This window comes from Pan paniscus, chromosome 10, assembly GCF_029289425.2.
Source record: "Pan paniscus chromosome 10, NHGRI_mPanPan1-v2.0_pri, whole genome shotgun sequence".
Classification (NCBI taxonomy): Eukaryota; Metazoa; Chordata; class Mammalia; order Primates; family Hominidae; genus Pan; species Pan paniscus.
In genome coordinates, this window is record NC_073259.2 from 79,465,199 (window position 1) to 79,487,398 (window position 22,200).

Here is a 22,200-nt window from a genome sequence, read left to right on the forward strand (position 1 = left end):
GTATGGAGATTCCTTAAAGAACTAAAAGTAGATCTACCATTCAATTCAGCAATCCCAGTACTTGGTACCTACCTATATTTGTCTGTTCTTTCTTTGCTATTAAGAACTACCTGATACTGCGTAATTTATTTTTTTAAAAAAGAGGTTTACTTGGCTCATGGTTCCAAGGCTATACAGGAAGCATAGTGGGGGAGGCCTCAGAAAACTTATAATCATGGCGGAGGGTGAAGAGGAAGCAGATACCTCTTCACATGGGAGAGCAGGAGAGAGAGAGGGTGAATGGGGAAGTGTTACACACTTTTAAACCACCAGATCTCATGAGAACTATCATGAGAACAGTAAGGGAGAAGTCGGCCTCCATGATTCAATCACATCCCACCAGGTTCCTCCTGCAACAATGGGTATTACAATTCAACAAGAGATTTGGGTGGGGACTAAACCATATCATTCCATCCCTAAGCCCTCCCAAATCTCATGTCCTTTTCACATTTCAAAACACAATCATGCTTTCTCAACAGTTCCCCAAAGTCTTAACTCATTTCAGCACTAACTCAAATGTCCACAGTCCAAAAGATCCTGTACCTGTACCCTTTTGTGTATGAGCCTATAAAATCAAAAACAAGTTAGTTACTTCCAAGATACAATGGGGGTACAGGCATTGGGTAAATGCTCACATTCTAAAAGGGAGAAATTTCCCAAAACAAAAGGGGTGTATGCCCCATCCAAGTCCAAAACCCAGCAGGGCAGTCATTAAATCTTAAAGCTCCAAAATAATTTCCTTTGACTCCATGTCTCACATCCAGGCAACACTGATGCAAGGAGTTGGCTCCCAAGGCCTCATGCAGCACTGCCCCTGAGGCTCTGAAGGTAACAGCTTCTGTGGTGACTGCTTTTATGGGCTGGTGTTGAGTGCCTGAGGCTTTTCCAGACACATGGTACAAGCCGTCAGTGGATCTACCATTCTGGGCTCTGGGGGATGGTGGCCGTCTTCTCACAGCTCCACCAAGCAGTGCCCTAGTGGGGACTCTATGTGGGGGCTCCAGCCCCAAATTTCCCCTCTGCACTTCCCTAGTAGAGGTTCTCCATGAGGGCTCCACACCTGCAGCAGACATCTGCCTGGACATCCAGGCATTTCCATACATCCTCTGAAATCTAGGTGGAAGCTCCCAAGCCTCAACTCTTGCCCTCTGCATACCCACAGGCTTGCCACCAAGCGAAAGCTGCCAAGGCTCAGGGTTTACACCCTCTGGAGCAGCTGCCTCAGACATATTTGGGCCCTTTTAGTCATGGCTAGAACTGCAGTGGCTGGGATGCAGGGAGCAGTGTCTTGAGGTTGGTCAGGGCAGTGGGGCTCAAGGAAGTGGGACACCCAGACCCTGGGCCCAGCCTGCAAATTCATTCTTCCTTCCTAGGCCCTGCTTGAATTACTCCTGAGAAAATGGGTTTTCCTTTTCTACCACTTGGCAGGGCTGCAAATTTTCCAAACTTTTACACTCTATTTTCCTTTAAATATGTTTCAGTTTCAGATCATCTCTTTGCTCACAAATATAAGCTTATGCTGTTAGAAGCACTCAGGTCACATGTTGAATGCTTTGGCACTTAGAAATTTCTTCTGCCAGATACCCTAAATCATCATTCTCAAGTTCAAAGTTCCACAGATCTCTAGGGCAGGGGCACAATGCCTAGAACCTCTTTGCTAATGAATAACAAAAGTGACCTTTGTTCCAATTCCCATAAGTTCTTCATCTCCATCTGAGACCACCTCAGCCTGGACTTCAGTGTCCATGTCACTATCAGCATTTTGGTCACAACAATTTAACAAGTCTGTGGGAAGTTTCAAACATTCCCTCTTCTTCCTGTCTTCTTCTGAGCCATTCAAACTGTTCCAACCTCTGCCCATTACCAAGTTACAAAATTGCTTCCACATTTTCAGATATCTTTATAGCAATGCCTCATTCCTGGTACCAATTTTCTGTATTAGTCCATTCTCACATTGCTATAAAGAACTACCTGAGAATGGGTAACTTATAATGAAAAGAGGTTTAATTGGCTCATGGTTCCACAGGTTGTACAGGAAGCATGGCTGGGGAGGCCTCAGGAAACTTACAATCATGGTGGAAGAAGAAGGGGAAGCAGGCACGTCTTCACATGGGGAAGCAGGAGAGAGAGGGCAAAGGTGGAATGCAACACATTTTTAAACAACCAGATCTCATGAGAACTCACTATCATGAGAACAGCAAGGGGGAAATTCACCCCCATGATTCAATCACCTCCCACCAGGCCCCTCCTCCAATGCTTGGGATTACAATTTGACATGAGATTTGCGTGGGGAAACAGAGCCAAACCATATCACTATTCAAAGGAAAAGACGTTATTATATGAGGAAGACACATGCACACGTATCTTTATTGCATCTCAGTTCACAATTGTAAAGATGTGGAACCAACATAAGTGCCCATCAACCAGTGGGTGGATAAAGAAAATGTGGTATACATACAGCATGGAAGAGTACTCAGCCATAAAAAGGAATAAAATAAAGTCTTTTGTAGCAACTTGAAGGGAGCTGAAGGCCATTATTCTAAGTGAAGTAACTCAGGAATGGAAAACCAAATACCATATTTTCCCACATATAAGTGGGAGCTAAGCTATGAATATGCATAAGCATACAGAGTGTTAAAACGGATTTTGGAGACCCCAAAAGGGGAGGGTAGGAGAAGGGTGTGGGATTAAAAACTACATATTGGGTACAACATACACTACTTGGGTGATGAGTGCACTAAAATCTCAAAATTCACTGCTATATAATTTATCCATATAACCAAAACCCACTTGTACCCCCAAAAGCCATTGAAATTTTTTTTTAAATGTTTAAAAAAAAGGAAGAAAGACACATGGTAGGCATTCTTTAAATGTGGAAAGAATGGCTAAGGGAAGCAAGAATAATGTGAGAATAAGCACAGAGTAGCAGTGAATGTGGTATACATAGGGAAAAGTGAAGGAAAAGGGTGTCCAGAGATGCGGGCCCTCTGTACTGATTGTGCAGAAACCGGAGTTAACTCACAATTTTCAGTGGCACTAACACTGTCAAGTGTTTTGTTTGTTGTTTGTTTTTTCACCCAAGAAAGGAAGATGTTCAGACTACAGATTGTGGTCAAGAAATTATATATTTTAGGTGAACAAACAGCGAGGTTTGGACATGAAGGAAGGCACATACACTGCACAGAGAAACAGCTCTTCCCAACTCTAAAATTTAGACGTTTATTTGGGAAATTTTGTTGGGCAGTCTAAATGGAGGAAGATTAAAACGGACTTGGAAAATCAACAGGGTATCCTGCCTTCATGATGCTGTGAGGCATTGTGCCCCAGAGTGAAAACTGCATTTTTGTGAGTTGGTGTGGCAGGCTTGGAATACCACCTCTTTCAGCAGCTCACTCAGGTCTGGCGAGGGCTATTTGTACCTCAACGAGGGCTTCTCTCCAAGAAAGCCCTGAATCCTTTTCCTCCTTTTTCCTGCAGATTCACTATAGGACACTTTTTGAAGCAAGAGCATGCATTTTCCCCCTGACGCTCTGCAGCGGTTCTCAGAGCCCAGTGTCACTCGCGTAGGTGGGACTGCTCTCAGTTCAGAGAGCCCTGGGACACTTAAGATGAAAAGTCCCTGGAAGTTAGCAAACAGCCATCTGTCACTCTGGCATCGATTTACTAAAAGTGACTTCTAAGGTATTCTAAACCACTTTTAAAAAACAAATTAGTCACTTCGACTTCCTCACCCCGCAAGAGATAGGAAGGCAGCAGTGGAGTGCTCGCTCAGGAGCTGTATTTGTTTAGCGATTAGCCTAGAGCTTTGATTTTAGGGCAAAAGCGAGCCAGACAGTGCGGCAGACGTAAGGATCAAAAAGGCCACCTATCATTCGCCGGGGACGCCTGCCTCCTTACCCTGATAACGTAACTATTTCTCTGCATCGGATTTTAGTTTTTGTGTTTTTGTTTTGTTTTATTCTGTTTAATCACTTCAAGTATCTCATCCATTATTTGAAGCGGGCTCGGAGGAAACGTGCCGCATCATCCAGTCCTTGTGCGTCTGTTTAGGTCTCTCCGAAGCAGGTCCCTCTCGACTCTTAGATCTGGGTCTCCAGCACGCATGAAGGGGTAAGGGTTGGGGGGGGGTCCCCTATTCCGGCGCGCGGCGCTGAGCACTGAATCTTCCAGGCGGAGGCTCAGTGGGAGCGCCGAGAACTCGCCAGTACCGCGCGCTGCCTGCTGCCTCCCAGCCCAGGACTTGGGAAAGGAGGGAGGGGACAAGTGGAGGGAAAGTGGGGCCGGGCGGGGGGTGCCTGGGAAGCCAGGCTGCGCTGACGTCACTGGGCGCGCAATTCGGGCTGGAGCGCTTTAAAAAACGAGCGTGCAAGCAGAGATGCTGCTCCACACCGCTCAGGCCGCGAGCAGCAGCAAGGCGCACCGCCACTGTCGCCGCTGCAGCCAGGGCTGCTCCGAAGGCCGGCGTGGCGGCAACCGGCACCTCAGTCCCCGCCGCGCTTCTCCTCGCCGCCCACGCCGTGGGGGCAGGAACGCGGCGTCTGGCACTGCAGACGCCCGCTGAGTTGCAGAAGCCCACGGAGCGGCGCCCGGCGCGCCACGGCCCGTAGCAGTCCGGTGCTGCTCTCCGCCCGCGTCCGGCTCGTGGCCCCCTACTTCGGGCACCATGGACACCTCCCGGCTCGGTGTGCTCCTGTCCTTGCCTGTGCTGCTGCAGCTGGCGACCGGGGGCAGCTCGCCCAGGTCTGGTGTGTTGCTGAGGGGCTGCCCCACACACTGTCATTGCGAGCCCGACGGCAGGATGTTGCTCAGGGTGGACTGCTCCGACCTGGGGCTCTCGGAGCTGCCTTCCAACCTCAGCGTCTTCACCTCCTACCTGTAAGTACTTCCCCACGTCACTCCAGGAGAGAGACTAAGGGGGGAAGGAAGGTTCGTCCAAGGCGAGGCGGAGGCTCCTCGGCGCCCGCCTGCTCGTGGGGGAGGGGGGCGAGTTTGTCAAGGGCATCCTGGCCAGGCCTGTTAGGGCCCCCAGAGAAATGCACGTGTCTCGGGGAGTAGCGTGCCGGCACTTTCTGGACCCGCAGAGAAATGGCTTCGAGTGCAACCCGGGAAAGCGCTGCTGCGCCGCAGCTTCCCAGTCCAGCGCTAGAAACATCGCAGGGCGAATTCCTGCAAATGCAGGCATTTGCGTGCGGAGTGGACATTTGTGACCCAGAGCCTGGTACCCAAAGGCAGGCTGCCATCTGGTCCCCGCCCCAACCGCCTCTCTGCGTCTAGTCGCATTCCACGAAAAGATGGTCTGTAGAAAGTTTCCCCAAAGGAGAAACAACTTGCCCAGCTCCAAAGGGTTTTTAGTCTGCATCCCTTGCACGGTGACGTGATGTAACCTTTTTGGGTTTTTTTCCTCTTTTCCTCCCTTCCTTCCTCCCTTCTTCCTTCCTTCCCTCCCTCCTTTCTTTTTATTTTCTTTCTTTTTTAACGGCGTGATTAAAATGTGGCAACCACAAACCCCGATTAGAGCTGCCAGAACGTTATCTTTACCTTTGGCTGCCCGCGCCGCCCTTTGAAGTGCCCGCGGCCGCTGTGTAATCTTTAACCATCTCTTCCCCCGGGGAGGAAAGGGGAAGTGGGCTGAAGGCTGTTGGGCTGGTAAACAGCGGCACCGACACCCAAAGGGAGACCTGAAGCTCTCTATCATCCCTGGGGGATTCTCCCACCCCTTCTCTCCCCACTGCAACTTCCAAAGCCCTGAGGCAGCGGCTCATTGCGTAATTTTTTCTGTGGAAAACCCAGGCCCGAAGGTAACAGGTAGTTGGGTGAACGCGGTGACCCAGGAGGAACCCTATTCTCGGAGACCAAGGCGACTACTCTCTCCACCCCCGTGCAAAGCATCTGGGGCTTCATTCCTTCCAGCAGAGAGGCCAGGTTCTAGGCCACTCTGGGAAACAGGTGCTCCTTACCACAAGGTGAAACATTTAGGTTTTAGTTCAAGACATTGCAGCGAGCCCACCCCAAGCCCATGCAGTCCCAGTTTTCGGCTTCTCTGATGTACCTTGGCCGGAGAGAGTTGGGATGTTTGTGAACCAGTTCTTCCATCTGTTTAGTTGTTTTCTGGAGGGAAGAAACATGAAGAGGCTTGCACAACATTTTCCACTAGGTAGTGATTCTTTTTCTGGAGACAGAGTGAGGAAGAAAAAAACATCTTTTACTTGCTTTAATATTGTCTTTAAAGAAAGGTACCATCCTGCTAGATTTTAGGATTGGTAGATGGCAGGTCGCCTCCTCCTCTACCATAAAGCTATTTTGACTGCTTTTTCTTTTTTACCTGAAAGAATGTTAAAACTGTTTCCCCACCAGGTTTCCCTTCAATTGCACTCGTGCATGTGGTAGTGATATCGTTCCAGGAATGGAAATCTCTCCTAAATGATCACGCTCTCAGAATTCACATTTCCTCCTCCTGAACAGCTATCTCTACTACAAAGCAGAATACTCATCCCCAACCACTCTAGTTTAACTGCTAAAGTCAGTGTTGCAAGGATCCCGCGCTCTCCAATGCAGTGAATTTCTGAGACCAGTTTGGCAATTTTGCTTGGCAGCCTATAACTCCTCTTCCCCATCACCCTGAAGAAGTTTAACTGTATGCAAGGGAGGTGTGCAGTACCCCCAAACACTTAACTTACTATTTAAATCATACATTCATTATAAAATATGTTTAAGGATACAGAAAATAAGCTTATGAATAGTTCCAGATTGCTTGCTTCTCTCACTTGAAAGAACAAACATTTGTTAGGCTTCCGTTACTAAAAGTTGGCATAAGATTCTGCTTTAAACCATTTCCCACATACCTCAAATGCATTTAACTGTGTCCTCCATGTGCTCAGGGGAACTTACTGCCACCTACTGCCAATGTTCCCTATCTATCTATAGATAGAACAATCTATCTATCTATATTATAGATAACCTCTTGAAGTTAAGATACTATTAGGAAATTAAGTGCCATATTATTCTCATGTGATGACAGCCTGTACCCTGGCCTAAGAAGACATTTTCCCAGTGCCCTGTGAAATATTAAACTCAGAGTGTCTGTAAAAAGTGATACAGTAAATGTTAAATACTTATTTCTAATGCAACACAGTTCAGGGAATATGAGTGCTGAATATAGAAGTCAGTCCTGAAGTAAATAAGCAATGTGGTGTTCTTTATAATGTGTGATTTCATAATTTGGTGTCCCTGTATACTAAAAAATGCCAGGGCCCATGGGATGCCCTTTGAGCAGGTATTGAGGGTTTGGGGGCTTTGTTGGTTTCTTACAACCAGAGGAACGCTGTGCAGACATTAAGGGTAGATGATGCCCTCTTTTGGTTACACCTAGTATTCTCTGACCATTTCTGTCTTCACTTGTGCAGCCAAAACATAAAAGAGGAATTTTGATTTATTCATATTCAAATAAATGAGTATGTGTTCTACTGATTTTCTTATTTGAAGGAATAACTTCCCTTTGTTGTTGAAAGGGAACACAAAGTTATAGCTCCACTCCACTGGGGCCCAGTAGAAATTAAGCCTTGATGAAAAAGTTGCAGTGTACCAAGACTGATGTGGTAAAAAGCCAGAACTACTATCTTTTATTATTTGTAAGAGGTTATCATCATTTATTTAGTCAAAATGTTATCACCCAATCCCCCTCAAAAAAAGAACAAGCATTTCCTTTTCTTCAAACAGATTGATGATGGCAAGTTCCAGCTGTACACATATGGCAAGTAGCTGTACACATTTACCACAATCTGAGAGCTGGCTAGTCAGACTTGTAGGTAAAGAAAGTTTCCTACATCTCTTCACAGAATGCAAACACTATTTATGTGCCATTTTGTAATCTTTTTTTCCCAGAAAAGCAAAATTTTAAGCCAGTGCAAATATTAATATTGATTCTCTTTTCTTACTGAGCTGCCTTCCACAGTAGGTCTTTAACTGGACCAATAAACCGAGTGAAAACGCTGGAAAAATCTCAGTCTTCATCTCTTCTCTCCCCCTGCTGCCCCAGCAAGTGGTTATGGGCTCTGATTTTACTAACAGGGGCTAATAAAGTTTACTTAGCAGAAAATAAGGAACACACCAAGGTTGAGATATAAAAGCAGACAATAATGGTTTACAACATTTAATACATCTCTATCTACCAGTTGTGATCTGTCCTAAATAAAGTAGTTCTAACATCTAATCTTAGTATAGGTAAGTTATTTTAATGCATCAAATGTGGACATTTTTATTAATAGGGTCTTAAAAGTAAACTCCTCTCTGCTACTTTGATGTGTCTGTCATCTAGTTAGTGTGACATTCAGATAGAAAACTGAATCCTAATGAAGATCCTAATATAATAAATATACTTTTCTTTATTGGTCCAGAACAGCTATTTTATTTTAAAAAGAAAACTGAATTTTTCTTTGCTGTTCCTTAAAGGCATTCACATTTCATCCACAAGCAAATGTATGTTATATAAACCAAAGGGACCAAGAGAAAAGATTTTTTTTTAATTATATGTAGTTTGGTTACTTTTTCATATGTAACTTTGAAACAAAATTTAATTTTACACATAACTCCTGAAACTAATGTTAATAAGAATGGAACAAAAGCCACAATTAGTTAAATCAGGCACCGCCTTAATATCATAAATGTGTTTTAAGTGTTTAAGATGCAGTTTCAAGATGAAAGATCCTTTTTAGGATCTTCTTTGAAAATGAGTTAATATAGTTCTGCTTCTCTTATCTTAAATAAAAGAAAATGTACTTTAGAAATGATTACAAAAATAGTAACTCTTATAACAGCCTTAACATTTAGATCAATTACAAACATTATACAGTTTGCTTTAAAATGTACTTTTAGAATTGTTTAAAATATAATGACGCCAGTAAATTTTCTTCATTTTAATGAAGTTCTTTCTTTTTCTCCAGGATTCCTGGGGATTTTTTCCATAGTGTTTTTGTTATAGGGTGAATTATTAAAACTAACTGATAATTAGTCTAAGTAATTTTTTAAAGTAGTGAGCTCATTCAAACAATTTTGTGGCATAAATTTAAAATAAATATTTACTGAATATATTTAACATATGCATGGCAGAGTTGGTGTGACAAGAATGAATTTTTACATATAATAAACATGATCTTCAGTTTTTTTCTTTCTTCCTTATGCATTTTCCTCAAAGTAAAGGAGTTCTGATGTAGCAACAAAAGGTAGCAATCATAAATGAGTTAGAAGATTGGAATCAAGAAATAGCCTGTGTAGTTAAACAACATCATGTTTTGATAATAGACCAGTCACACTTGGGTGTGTTTAAAGAAGTTTAGAAACACAAAACTGGTCTACGATTTCTGAGAGTTAAGTATTTTATCTGAACTATTTTATTGTTTTCAGTTTTCAAAATATATATCTATCAAAGGCATAGAAATTTCAGACCAAACAATTAACCCAATAAAGCTATCAAAATTAAAGACATTATAGAATATTTATAATTTTATAACTGATACTTAATTTTGACTTACCTTAGCAAAGCATTTTTTTATATTTCTTCTATCAAATTCATGGATTTAAGTCATTTTAGCTACAAATTTAAGTATGTTTCTGAATGATCTAAATCACAGGCCATAAGACAGAAATGAAAAACAGTAGTGGGTTGTCCAATGAGCAATTTTGTGAAGTAATGTTTTTGTTTGGTTCAGTTATTATGCAAATTTAGAATAAAGCTAAATGGCACATTTTCTTCTAAACACTTCCCCAATAGATACTTCTGGTAAACTGAAGTCTTCATGAGAAGACAAATTCCTTCCTATAAGATTCAAATTCCTCACTCCAGTTGCAATATTTTCCTTTATAGAGCCTCATTTTGTAGTAGAGAGATGAATCAGACTGGCACTAAAGCCACAACTGGTATATTACAAATAAAATGAGCTGAGTATCTAGTCCTGTTGCTATTTTTGATGTATCTTGGTAGAATTTCACTTGTTAAATCGGCCCATGAGTTCTAGCCCACTGCAACTCTTTCATTCCCAGATCTGTCAGCTTTAATCCACACTTGAATTTAACCATTGTAAATAACCAACTACATGCCCAATTTCACCTATGGAACTCTATGCCAAAAGGAGACATTTCATAGTCTATAATGTGGAATTTTTAATTAAATTCTCATAATTCAAAACTGATTTTGTTATCCATAAGTTATATGGTGGGAAGCAGGTCCGTTCCTAAAATCTGTGGCATTTTTCTGTTTAATGGATTAAGCCCAATGGGAATGCCTGGCTTGAAACTGGAACGGAGAAAAACGTTAGTCATTTGATTTCAAGAAATGGAATAATATATCTAGTGGTAATGCTAAAAGGCTCTTAACAGGATGTTAGCATTAGTGGAAAACTATTCAAAAGATGTTTCATAAGCAGAAGTGCTTCCGTATATCCTCATGTATTACTTCTCTTTTTAATGTTTAAGTCTGGAATTGGAGACGCTGAGATTTACTTGGAGAGTATGCAAAGGAACCAACTCCTGACCATGTAAACAACTTCCTGAAAGTCAGATGGAATAACACCCTAGGGTTTCATGGTGGGCTCTTTCCTTCAGGGCTTATTCTTCTTCTTTGGCTGTGAGCTCCTCCAGGGTAGGGCATTTTCCACTTTATATCCCAAGTGCCCATACCAATGCCTGGCTCTTAAGGGAGTTCAGTAAATACCAGTAATGTTGAATTGAGTAGAATTGGCTGAACCAGCTGCTGAAATCCCTGTGGCTAATAGGAGTCAGAGAAAGACAGGTGAGAACTACTAGTCCGCAAGTACAAACAACACAAGGCCACTGGCCACAATTATTGTCCAGCCCCATTTGAAATACAGCTGAATTGTGTTCAGTTTAAATGATGCAATGAGTTGTTTATTTTAACACATGCCATGATTTACATGTATGAATTACTTTATTATTGTAATAGCAATAGTCATAATAACTGATAGTTGTATTGTGTTTCCTAAGTGTTCGGCACTAAATACTTTACTCAGTCATAGGCCCCACAAAGGTACTAAATACTTTACTCAGTCAATACCCCCCTTGTGGTGGGGCAACTTGTGACGTTAGGAATGATAATAGTACCTCTTATTAGGTAAGCTTACTGTAAGCTTATTTCAAGTATTTCCATTGCTCAAAATATTTTTGGATTTCCTTTGAAGTTATCTTCAGGGCCAGTTTACAGCAACCCAAGAAAACAGGCTTTCCAATTTATACTTATGCCTTGTAATCATTTTAATTGGTGCTGAAATGTTTTGGCCCATTTTTCTTTTCAGGAACACAATTTATGAAGCCCTAATACCAGAAATATTTTTTCAGGGAATTCCAGAGCAAAATGCAGTTTTCGATTTTCCAATAATGTGAGCATTACATTATATAGTTTAGGGCCAATATTACAAGTTTAGTAGACATCTTTTTATATATCCATTTTCTTACTACCACAGAAACAATTTTTCTTGTCTCCAATTCAGAGATAAGTTGCAGTAGCTGCCAGAGTATTGTGAAGAGGGATCAATAGATTAGTAACCACCTAGGCAAGAATAAAACTTTTTTCCTATAACCAGATCTATGTGTCAAATTAAGTAGCTGCATTCTTTGGAACTATTTCTCAGTTCAGACAGACATGAACTTTCTTAACAGGCAAATTCTATTTGAGCTTGTATTCACCTTTAAAATGGATGAGATGAGATACATTGTTGTCACGAAGGTATCAGAATGTTATTCATTTGATTCACAATAGAAAATTGTTTCAAAGTTTTATCAAATCCCCCAACGTATTTTTAAACTTTGCATGCTTTGACAATTAGTGATACAGACTTATGTGTCAATTAGAAATCTGCATAAGTCATAGAAAAGTCCCCTCCTTCAAATAATGAAAAACCTTTTCTGAACTATGCATTTAATTTCCTCAGTCCCTTGATTCAGCTTATTAACCTGATATACATTAATCATTTATCGTATTACAAAGTCAACAGAAAAAACAGTACTGATGTTTAGAAAAATTAGGATATATTTGGGGTACAGTCTCTAGAATGTTTTAAAATAGTACTCTCATACTCCAGCTTTTTACTGACTTAACAATTTATTCAACAATCTCTAATTTTCAAATGTCCTATTTTTTCTATATGCACATTTTCCACACACTCATTTTATCCTTCTTGCCTTCAGAAGGAGTGTTTGCTTCTTCTTCAAACAAGGACTGTGATGGCCAAGGGGGAAGAAAGTGTCTCATGCACACTAATACACACACCAACAAGAAACAATTCCCTTTGTGCCACTTGCTTGGCAGAAATGATACAAACGTTGGCAGGGCATAGCCGTGAAGGGCCGACCCTTTACAAGGGAGAGACTGTGGAACTGGCTGCTTGAAGGCACCTTCAGTTCGGTTCAGAAACTGAAATGCAGAAGACAATCGTCCTGGCAAAGGGAGCCCAACTCCAGCTGAGAACGCGTGCATGGAGCTGACCTCCCTCCTCAGCCTGCCAGGCGAAATTAAGCTTTCCTCAAGTGGTCCCTTGTTAGCCTGTCCTTTTTTCCGTGTTGCTCATCTTTCACAACTAGAAGCCAAGTGTTTCAAACTGTTCCTCAGTTTGCAGCCAAATTCCTTTATTTCCCCCTTCCTCCTCCTTGTCTCCCTCACACACACACAAACACACACACACACACACAAACTGTGGTGACTAACCTTACATGCGTGCCTTCTTTTCAAAGCCTACACTGAGAAAATAACCTTAGAATATTTAAGTTTCACTGAAACACTGGTAAATACTTTTGTTCTCCTTTTTTCTTGAAACCTTGATTAAGTGGAGCAGAGACCTCTACAAAAGATGTCGATTTGTAAAAATAACCTTTCTTTGATCAAAAAAGCCACAAAAGTGTACTTCTCAGGAAAGTAGAAAACCACACATGATCTCAAGTGGAAAAAATATAAAGAATTTGCTGAATTTTTAACCTTAGTACACAACAAGGATATTATTTTAAAGTTGGTTGGTTAATGTGGGCTGTGTTAGAACTTCCAATGTGTTGTGTTTGGGTTGATGCAATGTTATTTTAATGAGTTTATTGGTTCGATGCACAAAACACCACATGGTGCTTGAAGGTTTTAGGTTATAAATTTTCTCGTGAGGCACTTACTTGAAGGAACTCTGTTACATAATCAATTGGTCTTTAAATCTATCCGCACAAAATATAACCTTTCAGTTTTTTACATATGTGGTTGTTATTATGTGATTATGAAAACCAAATAAAAATTTCCATAGATGTTATATTCCTTAATGAACTATTTTGTATATATATTGAAGTTTTCACAATAAACATTTATTTCACAGTATTTGTTGAGTGAATCTACAAAGTGAATTTGGAGTCTTCTAGTAAAGACTGAGAATAAAGGATCTTCCTCTTTATTTTGTCTTTGTACTTCCTGTCCTGAAGGGACCCTTAGCAGACATGCCTGCATTTGGCAATAGGCCTACTCTATCATTGTTACAGTGTTAACTGTACAATAGAGAAAAGCCTAGAAAAAGGATGGCAAGAGAGGTGGAAGGGCTAATGGAAGAAATTTGCTACCCAAGGGACAGTGCTGACGGAACTGAGAGACTGTGAGTTACTGGACTCCACTAGACACCTGTTCCCAGGGGATACGCTTCTCCTGTGTCTCTCTTTGCCTTTCTCCATCCCTCGCTTCAAGATAGTATCAGAGAACTGAAAGGATGCCTTTTCCTTATCTCAGACACTTTTCCCACCAAGGCCGTCAAACTAGAAGATGAAGGGAAGTTTAGAAAAAAGACAGCAAGTGTCCACCTTCCACCTCCCAGCTGCTGGCCTTCCAGGGAAACATCTACTTCCCCAGAGTCTTATAGTCATAAGTGTTAGGTAGATATGTTCTGGTCCTGAATGACTACTACATAGTAATTTGAAGCCCTCTTTGCCTTAGCTGTACTAAAATCTCAGAATATAATTAATTGTATATTACGAAGGAAAGCAAATTTGGGGAGATTTATTTTAATTATAATAAACCTAATTTAGAGCTTGAGCTAATACCTAACTACATTTAGAGTAAATTCTGTGAAGAACTAAAAGGATAATCTTTTATCCACAAATTACCAGAATGACTAAGCTGTATATCTAAGGTCACATTACACAATGCATTGCTAGAGCATTACCCTAATTGCCCAAATAAACAGAATTAAAATCACTTAGATGGGTTACAAAGGATTTCAGTGAGTCAAAAGCTATGGCTACCCAGGGAATTTAGAATGGAAAGAACCTTGGAATTTACCTAATCCAACGTCTTTATTTCATAGATGATGAAATTTTATATTCATAAGGGGTTAATGACATTCCGAAAATCACGCAGCTAGCAAAGACAGAATTGGACTCCAGATCTCCTGAAAACCCCAGCCCAGTACTTCTTCTTGGTCACCTTTATATTTCAATGTCAAATACTCGAATGAACTCAAAAACTCCCAGTTACTTGCCAAATAGCCCGTTGTTTACACATGTTGTGTATGTCCATATCTAGATATATACCTGAATTTTAACAATATCATCTTATTTTGATCCACTGTAAATACAGACACAGTGTCTCTGTATTACCTAAAAATCTGCAGAGCAAAAAGGAACACTCAGATTTAGTTTGAAGAATAATTAAGCATAATTAATTCCCCAAATGTCTGTTCATAGTTGTCATTTACTTCTTTTTTCTTTTTTTGGTAAAAATGGGAGTATGGCTATGTTGCCCAGGCTGGTCTCGAACTCCTGGCCTCAAGTAATTATCCACCTCAGCCTTCCAAAGTGCTGGGATTATAGGCAGTAGCCACCAGGCCCAGCCTCTGTTCATAGTAGTTAAATATGTGATTATTGTAATTAAAATTTCATTTATGACCTTAATTTGATCACATTTTGGTTGCCTTAATGTCTCTTGTAACTGTTCTCTTTCTCTTCTAGCAGTGAAATTGCACTAGTCCAGGGTCTACTCACTTTTTTCCTGGATAACTGTAGCAGTTTCCTGTCATGGTCTACGTAGACCTCAAACACATACACACACACTCCCTACTATCCTGCTACTGTCTTCAAGATGCACCTCTGGTCATGTCTTACCTATATTCAATCCTTCAATGGTGTCGTGTGATTTCATAATAACTTTTAACACCTCAGTTTAGCCCACAAACCAACTTTTTTTGCCTCATCCCTAACCTGCAACCCCTGCTGCCAATTCCCCCTCTCTAGCTTCCTGTTAAAAGAAAAACCTTAGGCAAATTAAACTTAACAGAGTTTAACTGAGCAAAGAACAAATTGGGCAGCCCCCAAACCAGAATAGGTTCAGAGAGATTCTGGTAATGCCATGTGGTTTGAAGAAGATTTATGGACAGAAGAGGGAAAGTGAAGAACAGTGAATGGAAGTGGGGTGCAGATCAGATGGGTTGATTACAGCTTGATGTTTGCCTTATTTGAACAGAGTTTGAATAGCTAGCCATCTTTGATTGGACAAAACTCGATGCTTGGGACAAGAGGAGGTTACAGTCTCTTTTCACATCCAGTTAGGTTGCAGCTTACAATGTACGGAGGAACTTTTAGGCCAAACTAGAATATGTAAAGAGATAGCTTTAGTCTGAATTTAATACCCCAAGCTCTCTTCTCTCCAGCCATTTCAAACTGCATCTTACAATTTCCCTATTTCATGCCTCCAGGTGTTCACATGTGTTGCCATCTGCTGGGATTGCCTTTCTTCTTTTGCTAACCTCTATGAGGCTTTCCATACTCAGCTCAAATGTCACCTCCTCTGGGAAGCTTTCTGTAACCCCACATTTTAGAAACCTGTCTTTGATGCTCCCACATCATGCTGAACCCACTTTGATCATAGTGCTCACCACACTTGATCACCATATTTCATCTACTTGTCCGTTTCTACTACTGGACTATATACCCCTTGAAAATTGGATCAGAACACAGAATTCTTGTATATTGACCATGTTTTTCATTTTCTCTATTTTATGGTGCTTTGACATCTTGGAGACTTGCTGCTCCTAGAGAGACTGCCCCTCCTAGGACTAGGGAATTCCTGGAGATAGCAAATGATTTTCTTGGGAGTGCACCTTTCATATGCAAACCAACCAATCCAAAATCCACACCCCTTCAACCACTCCCTTTCCCAGGCTCTTTCAGGGCTCTTAACTCTAGGTCAATATTCTCCTATTCTACTCACTCCAAGCTCAGATTTCAATAAATTGGGATAGCCCCTACATCCCACAGCACACTGAAACTATTCAACTAGCCAATCCTAAACCTGCTTACCCTGTCTTGTCCATTCCTTCCCGTGGAAACCACAATAAAGGACCTTGCCCATGCTTTTCTTCTGCTCCTTCTGTCTCCAGACTGAGCCCAGAGCTTTCCTGTGTGGCTCTGCATGGAATGGTGGGCCCTCTCCTCTTGGGAACTGTGAGTAACAAACTCCCTGTTTAATGGCAGTCACCTCCTGATCTGTTGGCCTCATCACACCTGAATAATATTAACACCTACATTTTAAAACACCCTGTATCCATGCATGTCTGCATCTGGGCAACTTCAAAAGGGCACGTAGCCCAGGCAGACTTGAAGGACAGTCAGCACAGTTTTCTCTCTGGAGGGCACTCTTCTGTTCCCCTAAACTCTACGTAAAACTCAAACTTTGTCCACATACCTAAGACATAAGATGCCATTTTCTAGCTACAAAATGTGCAACGGAGTGAGACTACTTGATATAATTTCTGATATAATCTTATAATGTGATGACAGAGAGATTCTTTCCTCTAAATTTGGCAGACTGATTGTTTGGAATATCCCAAGACAGAGGGAAAAAAATTCAAAAAGTGCTGTTGATGCTTTTACACATAGTTCCTCATTTGACCCTCCTAACAAACAGTAAAATAGTTGTTACTATCAACATGAGAACATTTCTTGATGACTATTGCAGCCTTATCTTCAGTGACCTTGACAAGTTACTCAATGCCTCAGTTTTCTCATATGTAAGATGGCAATAATAATGACATCTACCTAACTAAGTTGTTGTGGAGACTGCTGAGATAATGCACATAAAGCACTTTGCATGGCACCTTACTTATGTAGGATGCATTAAATGTTAGGTGTAATTATTTCTGTTGATGATGGTGCAGTTATTATCACACTAAACTCATGCTTTTCAAGTATGCCATGTTGTCTGTTACTGTTATTCCCTAAATTAGCTAAATTAATTGCCCTGAATGTTTAAAAGTATAAGTGTAATTTTCATTAAACAAGATTTCTTAATGTTAAAAACAAGAAAAGAACAGCAGAAAGGCACCTACTAGGTAAAGAACTAGAGGAGAAAGAAGGGGCATCTTCAAATGAATTTGGCATCACCCAACAACTGTTATAAATAAAAATATTCTAACTTTTGTTTCTGATCCTTGGTATCAAATAGACAAAAGATTATGAGTTTTAAATGAGGTTTCATATTTGCACATGAGTACGTAGCATTTTGAAGACACTGCACAAATCTCCAGGATAGCTGAGGGCTGAGTGAACACTTTGTCACAGAGAGTAGGCTGATGGCACAATGTTAGGAGTCTACTCCTCAGATAGAATTTAATGAATGACCCAGAATTTGTAGTCCTGGGTTTGAATTGCTTTTATCCTTTCCTTTTTTTTTTTTTTAATCTCATCCACCCTCATGACTTTTTCTCACTGTGAAAGAAAAATTCAGGTTGATAGCTTCTTGTGCTCTTAGAAGCACCAGTATCAGCCGTTGATTTGCTACAGTGGCAGGCAAGAGATGATGGATTTCAGGGGACTGAGAGAAGGTTGGGAATTCAACCTTCCTTCAGAGCCAAAAATACATTCAGGAAAACCCAAGATTTCAACACAACAAAAATGTGTTTCTTTTTTTTTTATATATTAACTGAAAAAATAGTTCTACTTTAAGAACAAAAACTGATTTAAAGAATGGGCTTGTGTCTACCTGAAAATACATCCAAAATAATCTAATTTTCATGAGGAACCTCAGTACTCATCTTTGATAAGAAGCAGTTGGTTCAACATAATTGCAGGAAGGATCTTTCAGTCAGTGATGGCGATGAGGCTAATATCATTCCCTGAGAATAGTAGGTATCAATGATGTGAATCTGTGTAGGAGAGGAGATTCAAAGTTAAATAGGGGGTCAAAGTACCACTTGGACTTGTGTTTCAAGCAGGAAGCCTCTGGAATTAGGTCCAGTGATCCACAGGGGAGAAGAGAGATAGGTGAGCAGTTCTTGGAGTAGACAGTCTTTTAATCCTATTGGATGAGCCTGTATTACTGTCTCTGCAGATGTTCTATACCCTTCTGCAAAAGAGGCAAGCTGGCTTTTCCCATAACTGATGAAATCAAGAGAGCAGATCTGAAAAAAACAAGGGAAATCTCCTTATATCTTACTACGTGTAAAAAGATGATTCTGGAATTCCCGAGTGCCTACTGAATTAATAAACCAGGAAGCTGATTTATTTTACCAGTCTAAATCCAACATGGAAGAAACCGTCAGACATCTACTACGTGTCATCCAGCAGTACAGATTGGAGAAGTAAACTCTGTCAGCCCACCTTTATCAAACAGTGTAAATAATCACCAAACCAAGGGAAGCAGAAGGCAGCAAAAGTCGAATAATTTCCAATGAAGAGTCAGAGGATCTCTCTCAGACAAAGGGAAATCCTTCAAGTGGAGAGGAGATGGTAGGAGGAAAGTGGCAGCCCAGAGGAGATGAGACTGTGGCAAATTAGAAAGAAATAAAACAATACCCAAAGGAACTCAAAGGAGAGGTGAAGTTCAAGTCAGGGAGAAGAGTAAGTCAAGAGGACTACCTGCCAAGCATAGCACTGAGCTTGGTTACTGGCTCCACTGTGGAGCTGGCTCACCCCATGGGTTGAGTACAATCCTTCGAGGTATCCACAAGGCACACACACACGTGCACAGACACAAACACACACACACACACACAAACCCCACGGCCACATCTCTGCATATACACAAAAGAACAAGAAAAAAAAACACTCATTGTGGAAATACCCTCAAAATCTCAAAATATATATCTAACCTATAGGATAAAGCAACTGGAATACTCCTGGGAACTGGGAAATGATTATCACTATGGCGCAGGGGAAAAAAAGCAAACAAAAAACAAAACCAAAAAATGCAGGAGACTAGTACACTAGATTAGAAGTCCAGGTCTATAGTTCTTAAACTTGCCAACACATTAGTTCCAACTGGGAGCTAATTTAACCATCTTAAAGCCCAGATCCCACATCAAACCAACTAAATCACAATTTCTGAGGGAAGGAGCTAGGCATCAGAATGTACTTTAACTCCCCAAGGCAAATTCAATATGCGACCAAGTTTGAGAACCACTGATCTGTGACCAGCTACCCCACTAATCAGCCACAGAATCTCTGGCAAGATGCATATCCTCCCTGCCTCAATTTTTGTATCTGTAAAATAAGAGAGGTGAACACATGTTCTGAAGTCTCTCCTAATTCAGTCATTCTAGGAGTCTACCAGCTTGACATTGTGTGTATTGCTATAGGGCAGGTGTAGCAGGATTGTAGAAAATGGGAGGTTTCCACACACCCACACCCACTCCCATTTTGGGCAACAAATCTGGAAACATTGTTTACTCTCCTGCCGTGAGTATTACTTAAAATGACTTTATTTGTTTTACAGTTTACAGAGCCTCTGTAGGTAGCCTCAGGAGCCCATTCATTTCATTAACATTAAATCAACAAGCAGACCTTCTTTCTGCCTCTCTCTAGCAGGATTAATGGATTTTGGCATGATTTGTGCACCTAGCAGCAAAACCTCGTGCTGAGAAAGCTAGCAGGCTTGACTAATTCCCAGTAGTGCTAACTTCATAAACTTACTTTAAGCTTTTAACTTTGACTAAAGATTAAAGGTAATGACTGCACGCTGTTGTTTGGATGTATGATACTCAATATACACAAAAAATTATACAAAATGACAAACTATTTGATAAATTAACATTGTATATATATGTGCATATAGATATGGTTTTTATGCTTATGAAAATACTCAATTCTGTATATATAAAAAGATCCTCTAAAACACTGAGAGATTTATGTAATAAATAACCATAGTAAATAGAGTATTGACAAATGTATTTGTAAATTGTAAGCATAAAAATTTATGGTTAGAATATTATAATATACTGATAGAAGACCCAGTTTCACATGATGGAACATTGACTATGAGAAATTTTCTAAGAAGCAAAATTATTCTACTCTATGAGACCAGTTATCACCTATAAAGCATTCCCACACATGACTATGCTTATACTTTTTTATTCCAGTCTTACATTAAATTCAAATTTAGATAAGTCCACATGAAGACGGGGGAGAAAAGGAAAAAATACAATATTTCCAGCCCATCTGACAAGACTACATAAAAAGCTTTTGATCAAAGGGTCTTAAGTACACTTTACTGGTGTGACAAACAACATTTTTATCCCTTTATTAGATTTATTTTTCTTCTGAAAACTGCAGTGACCAGGGTATGGTTTGTGAAAGAAAGCTGGCAGGGTTGTGTTCTTTGATTCCTAATTAACACCTTCAGTCTCAAAAGAGAACCAACAGAAATACCATAAAATGTTGCAGCTGCATTGTGATTCCGCTTGGTTGGTTTGTTAAAAGTCGGCTGGGCATTGGCAGCTGCAATAAAGGGAAAGCTCAATGGATGTTTTGTATTGTGCCCACTGAAGTGAAAGAAGGCAACCATTTTATTTTTCAAATGGGCAGCTGCAGAGGGAGGTTTAAATGGAGCTAAATGCAAGATTTACTGTTAATTTATAGTAAATAAATAAAGAAAATAAAACCTAGCTTTCCAGTTTTTACAGTCACAGAACAGACATTTTAGCTAGAAATTATTAAGGACAATCATTTCAGAGCTTTTTAGCAACCAATTTGGGGAATTCGGCAACAAGGAATAGCATTCATTTAAAATCAAAATAGCCTTTTTGAAAGAGCTGAGCAAGCCAAAGCTTTAGAAGCTGACATTTCCACTTTGAAAGGTAAAGATATATCTTTTCTGTCTTGGGTAACGTAACTCCCTCGTCCCACTTTATTGAAACCCTAAAATTTGTTCAGATGGAAATTGAATAAGATTCCATACACCCCCATCTCACTTTTTTTTTAAGAGCATGGAGTTGAATTTTGCCTATGGTAGGGGAATAAAGGAGGCATTTAACTTTGGTCAGATAAATCTCACTCACATTCAAAAATGCAATTAAGGAAATATGTAAATCTAGATGTTTCATCAAATGCTAGCTAAGGGGTTACTAGTTCTTTTCGAACACAATGACTGAACTAAAGAACTTTAGTGTCTGTGTAAGAACCATTGTCCAAGCCGCAGTCCCTGTTGGAAACAGAGTCCGGCCTGGCCGTGGGAAATACCTACATATTTGACACAGACCCTATTTCTGAGAGAAAGGGGATGGAAGAGAAAGTATGGAGATTTTACTGTTGCATTCTAATCAACCATGATCTGCCTAATTTGCTTTGATCAGGAAGATAAACTAATTTTTCTATGGGCTGGTTAAAAGTAATTAGCAAGCCAAAGCTTTCATGTTATTTCAAAAGAGCTAAAGTAAAGGGGATCAGAAATTGTAATGCTGGGAGCTAAATACATCTTTTCTGCTCATCTAAGAGCACTGTTCATTCAAAATAGGATACTGACACAGAAGAGAAACTCCAGCTAAAGATAGTTTCATGGGCTACATAACCATTGTAAATCCAGGGATTTACATAGTTAGTGCTATGTAACTAAACAAGGTTACCAAAGGTGACTTATAATTGGTGTCTGTGTCATATAGTCCTGCTGTTTTGTGGGAACACCTTTACCTTCATGTAAAAAGGTGCAATTATTGTCTGGTCCCAAAGCATTGTTGGTTTTTCCCTGAAGCTCAGCCTTTCACATGTGAGTTGTTGGAGGCAGTTGCCTGTGTTTATTTGAACCCTAAGCTGTTGCTGCTTCTCTCATGTACACAGACCCAGCCAGCTTGGGATCCTACAATCCTGGACATACTAGAATGGGAACTAAGATCAAATTGAAAAAGTTAATCAGGAACCTGACGCCACAGA

The 22,200-nt window shown here is 40.6% G+C and overlaps 1 protein-coding gene across 2 annotated transcripts in view; it reads left to right on the plus strand.

Moving 5' to 3' along the window:
- The first annotated feature begins 3,779 nt into the window (after positions 1 to 3,779).
- LGR5 (leucine rich repeat containing G protein-coupled receptor 5) overlaps positions 3,780 to 22,200 on the plus strand; it is a 147,565-nt gene continuing 129,144 nt past the window's right edge. For both annotated transcript variants that reach the window (XM_003832909.5, XM_003832911.5), the window contains exon 1: positions 3,780 to 4,914. In XM_003832909.5, the coding sequence (XP_003832957.1) occupies positions 4,703 to 4,914 (212 nt within the window). In that variant the 5' untranslated portion in view covers positions 3,780 to 4,702. The remainder of the gene's footprint in view (positions 4,915 to 22,200) is intronic.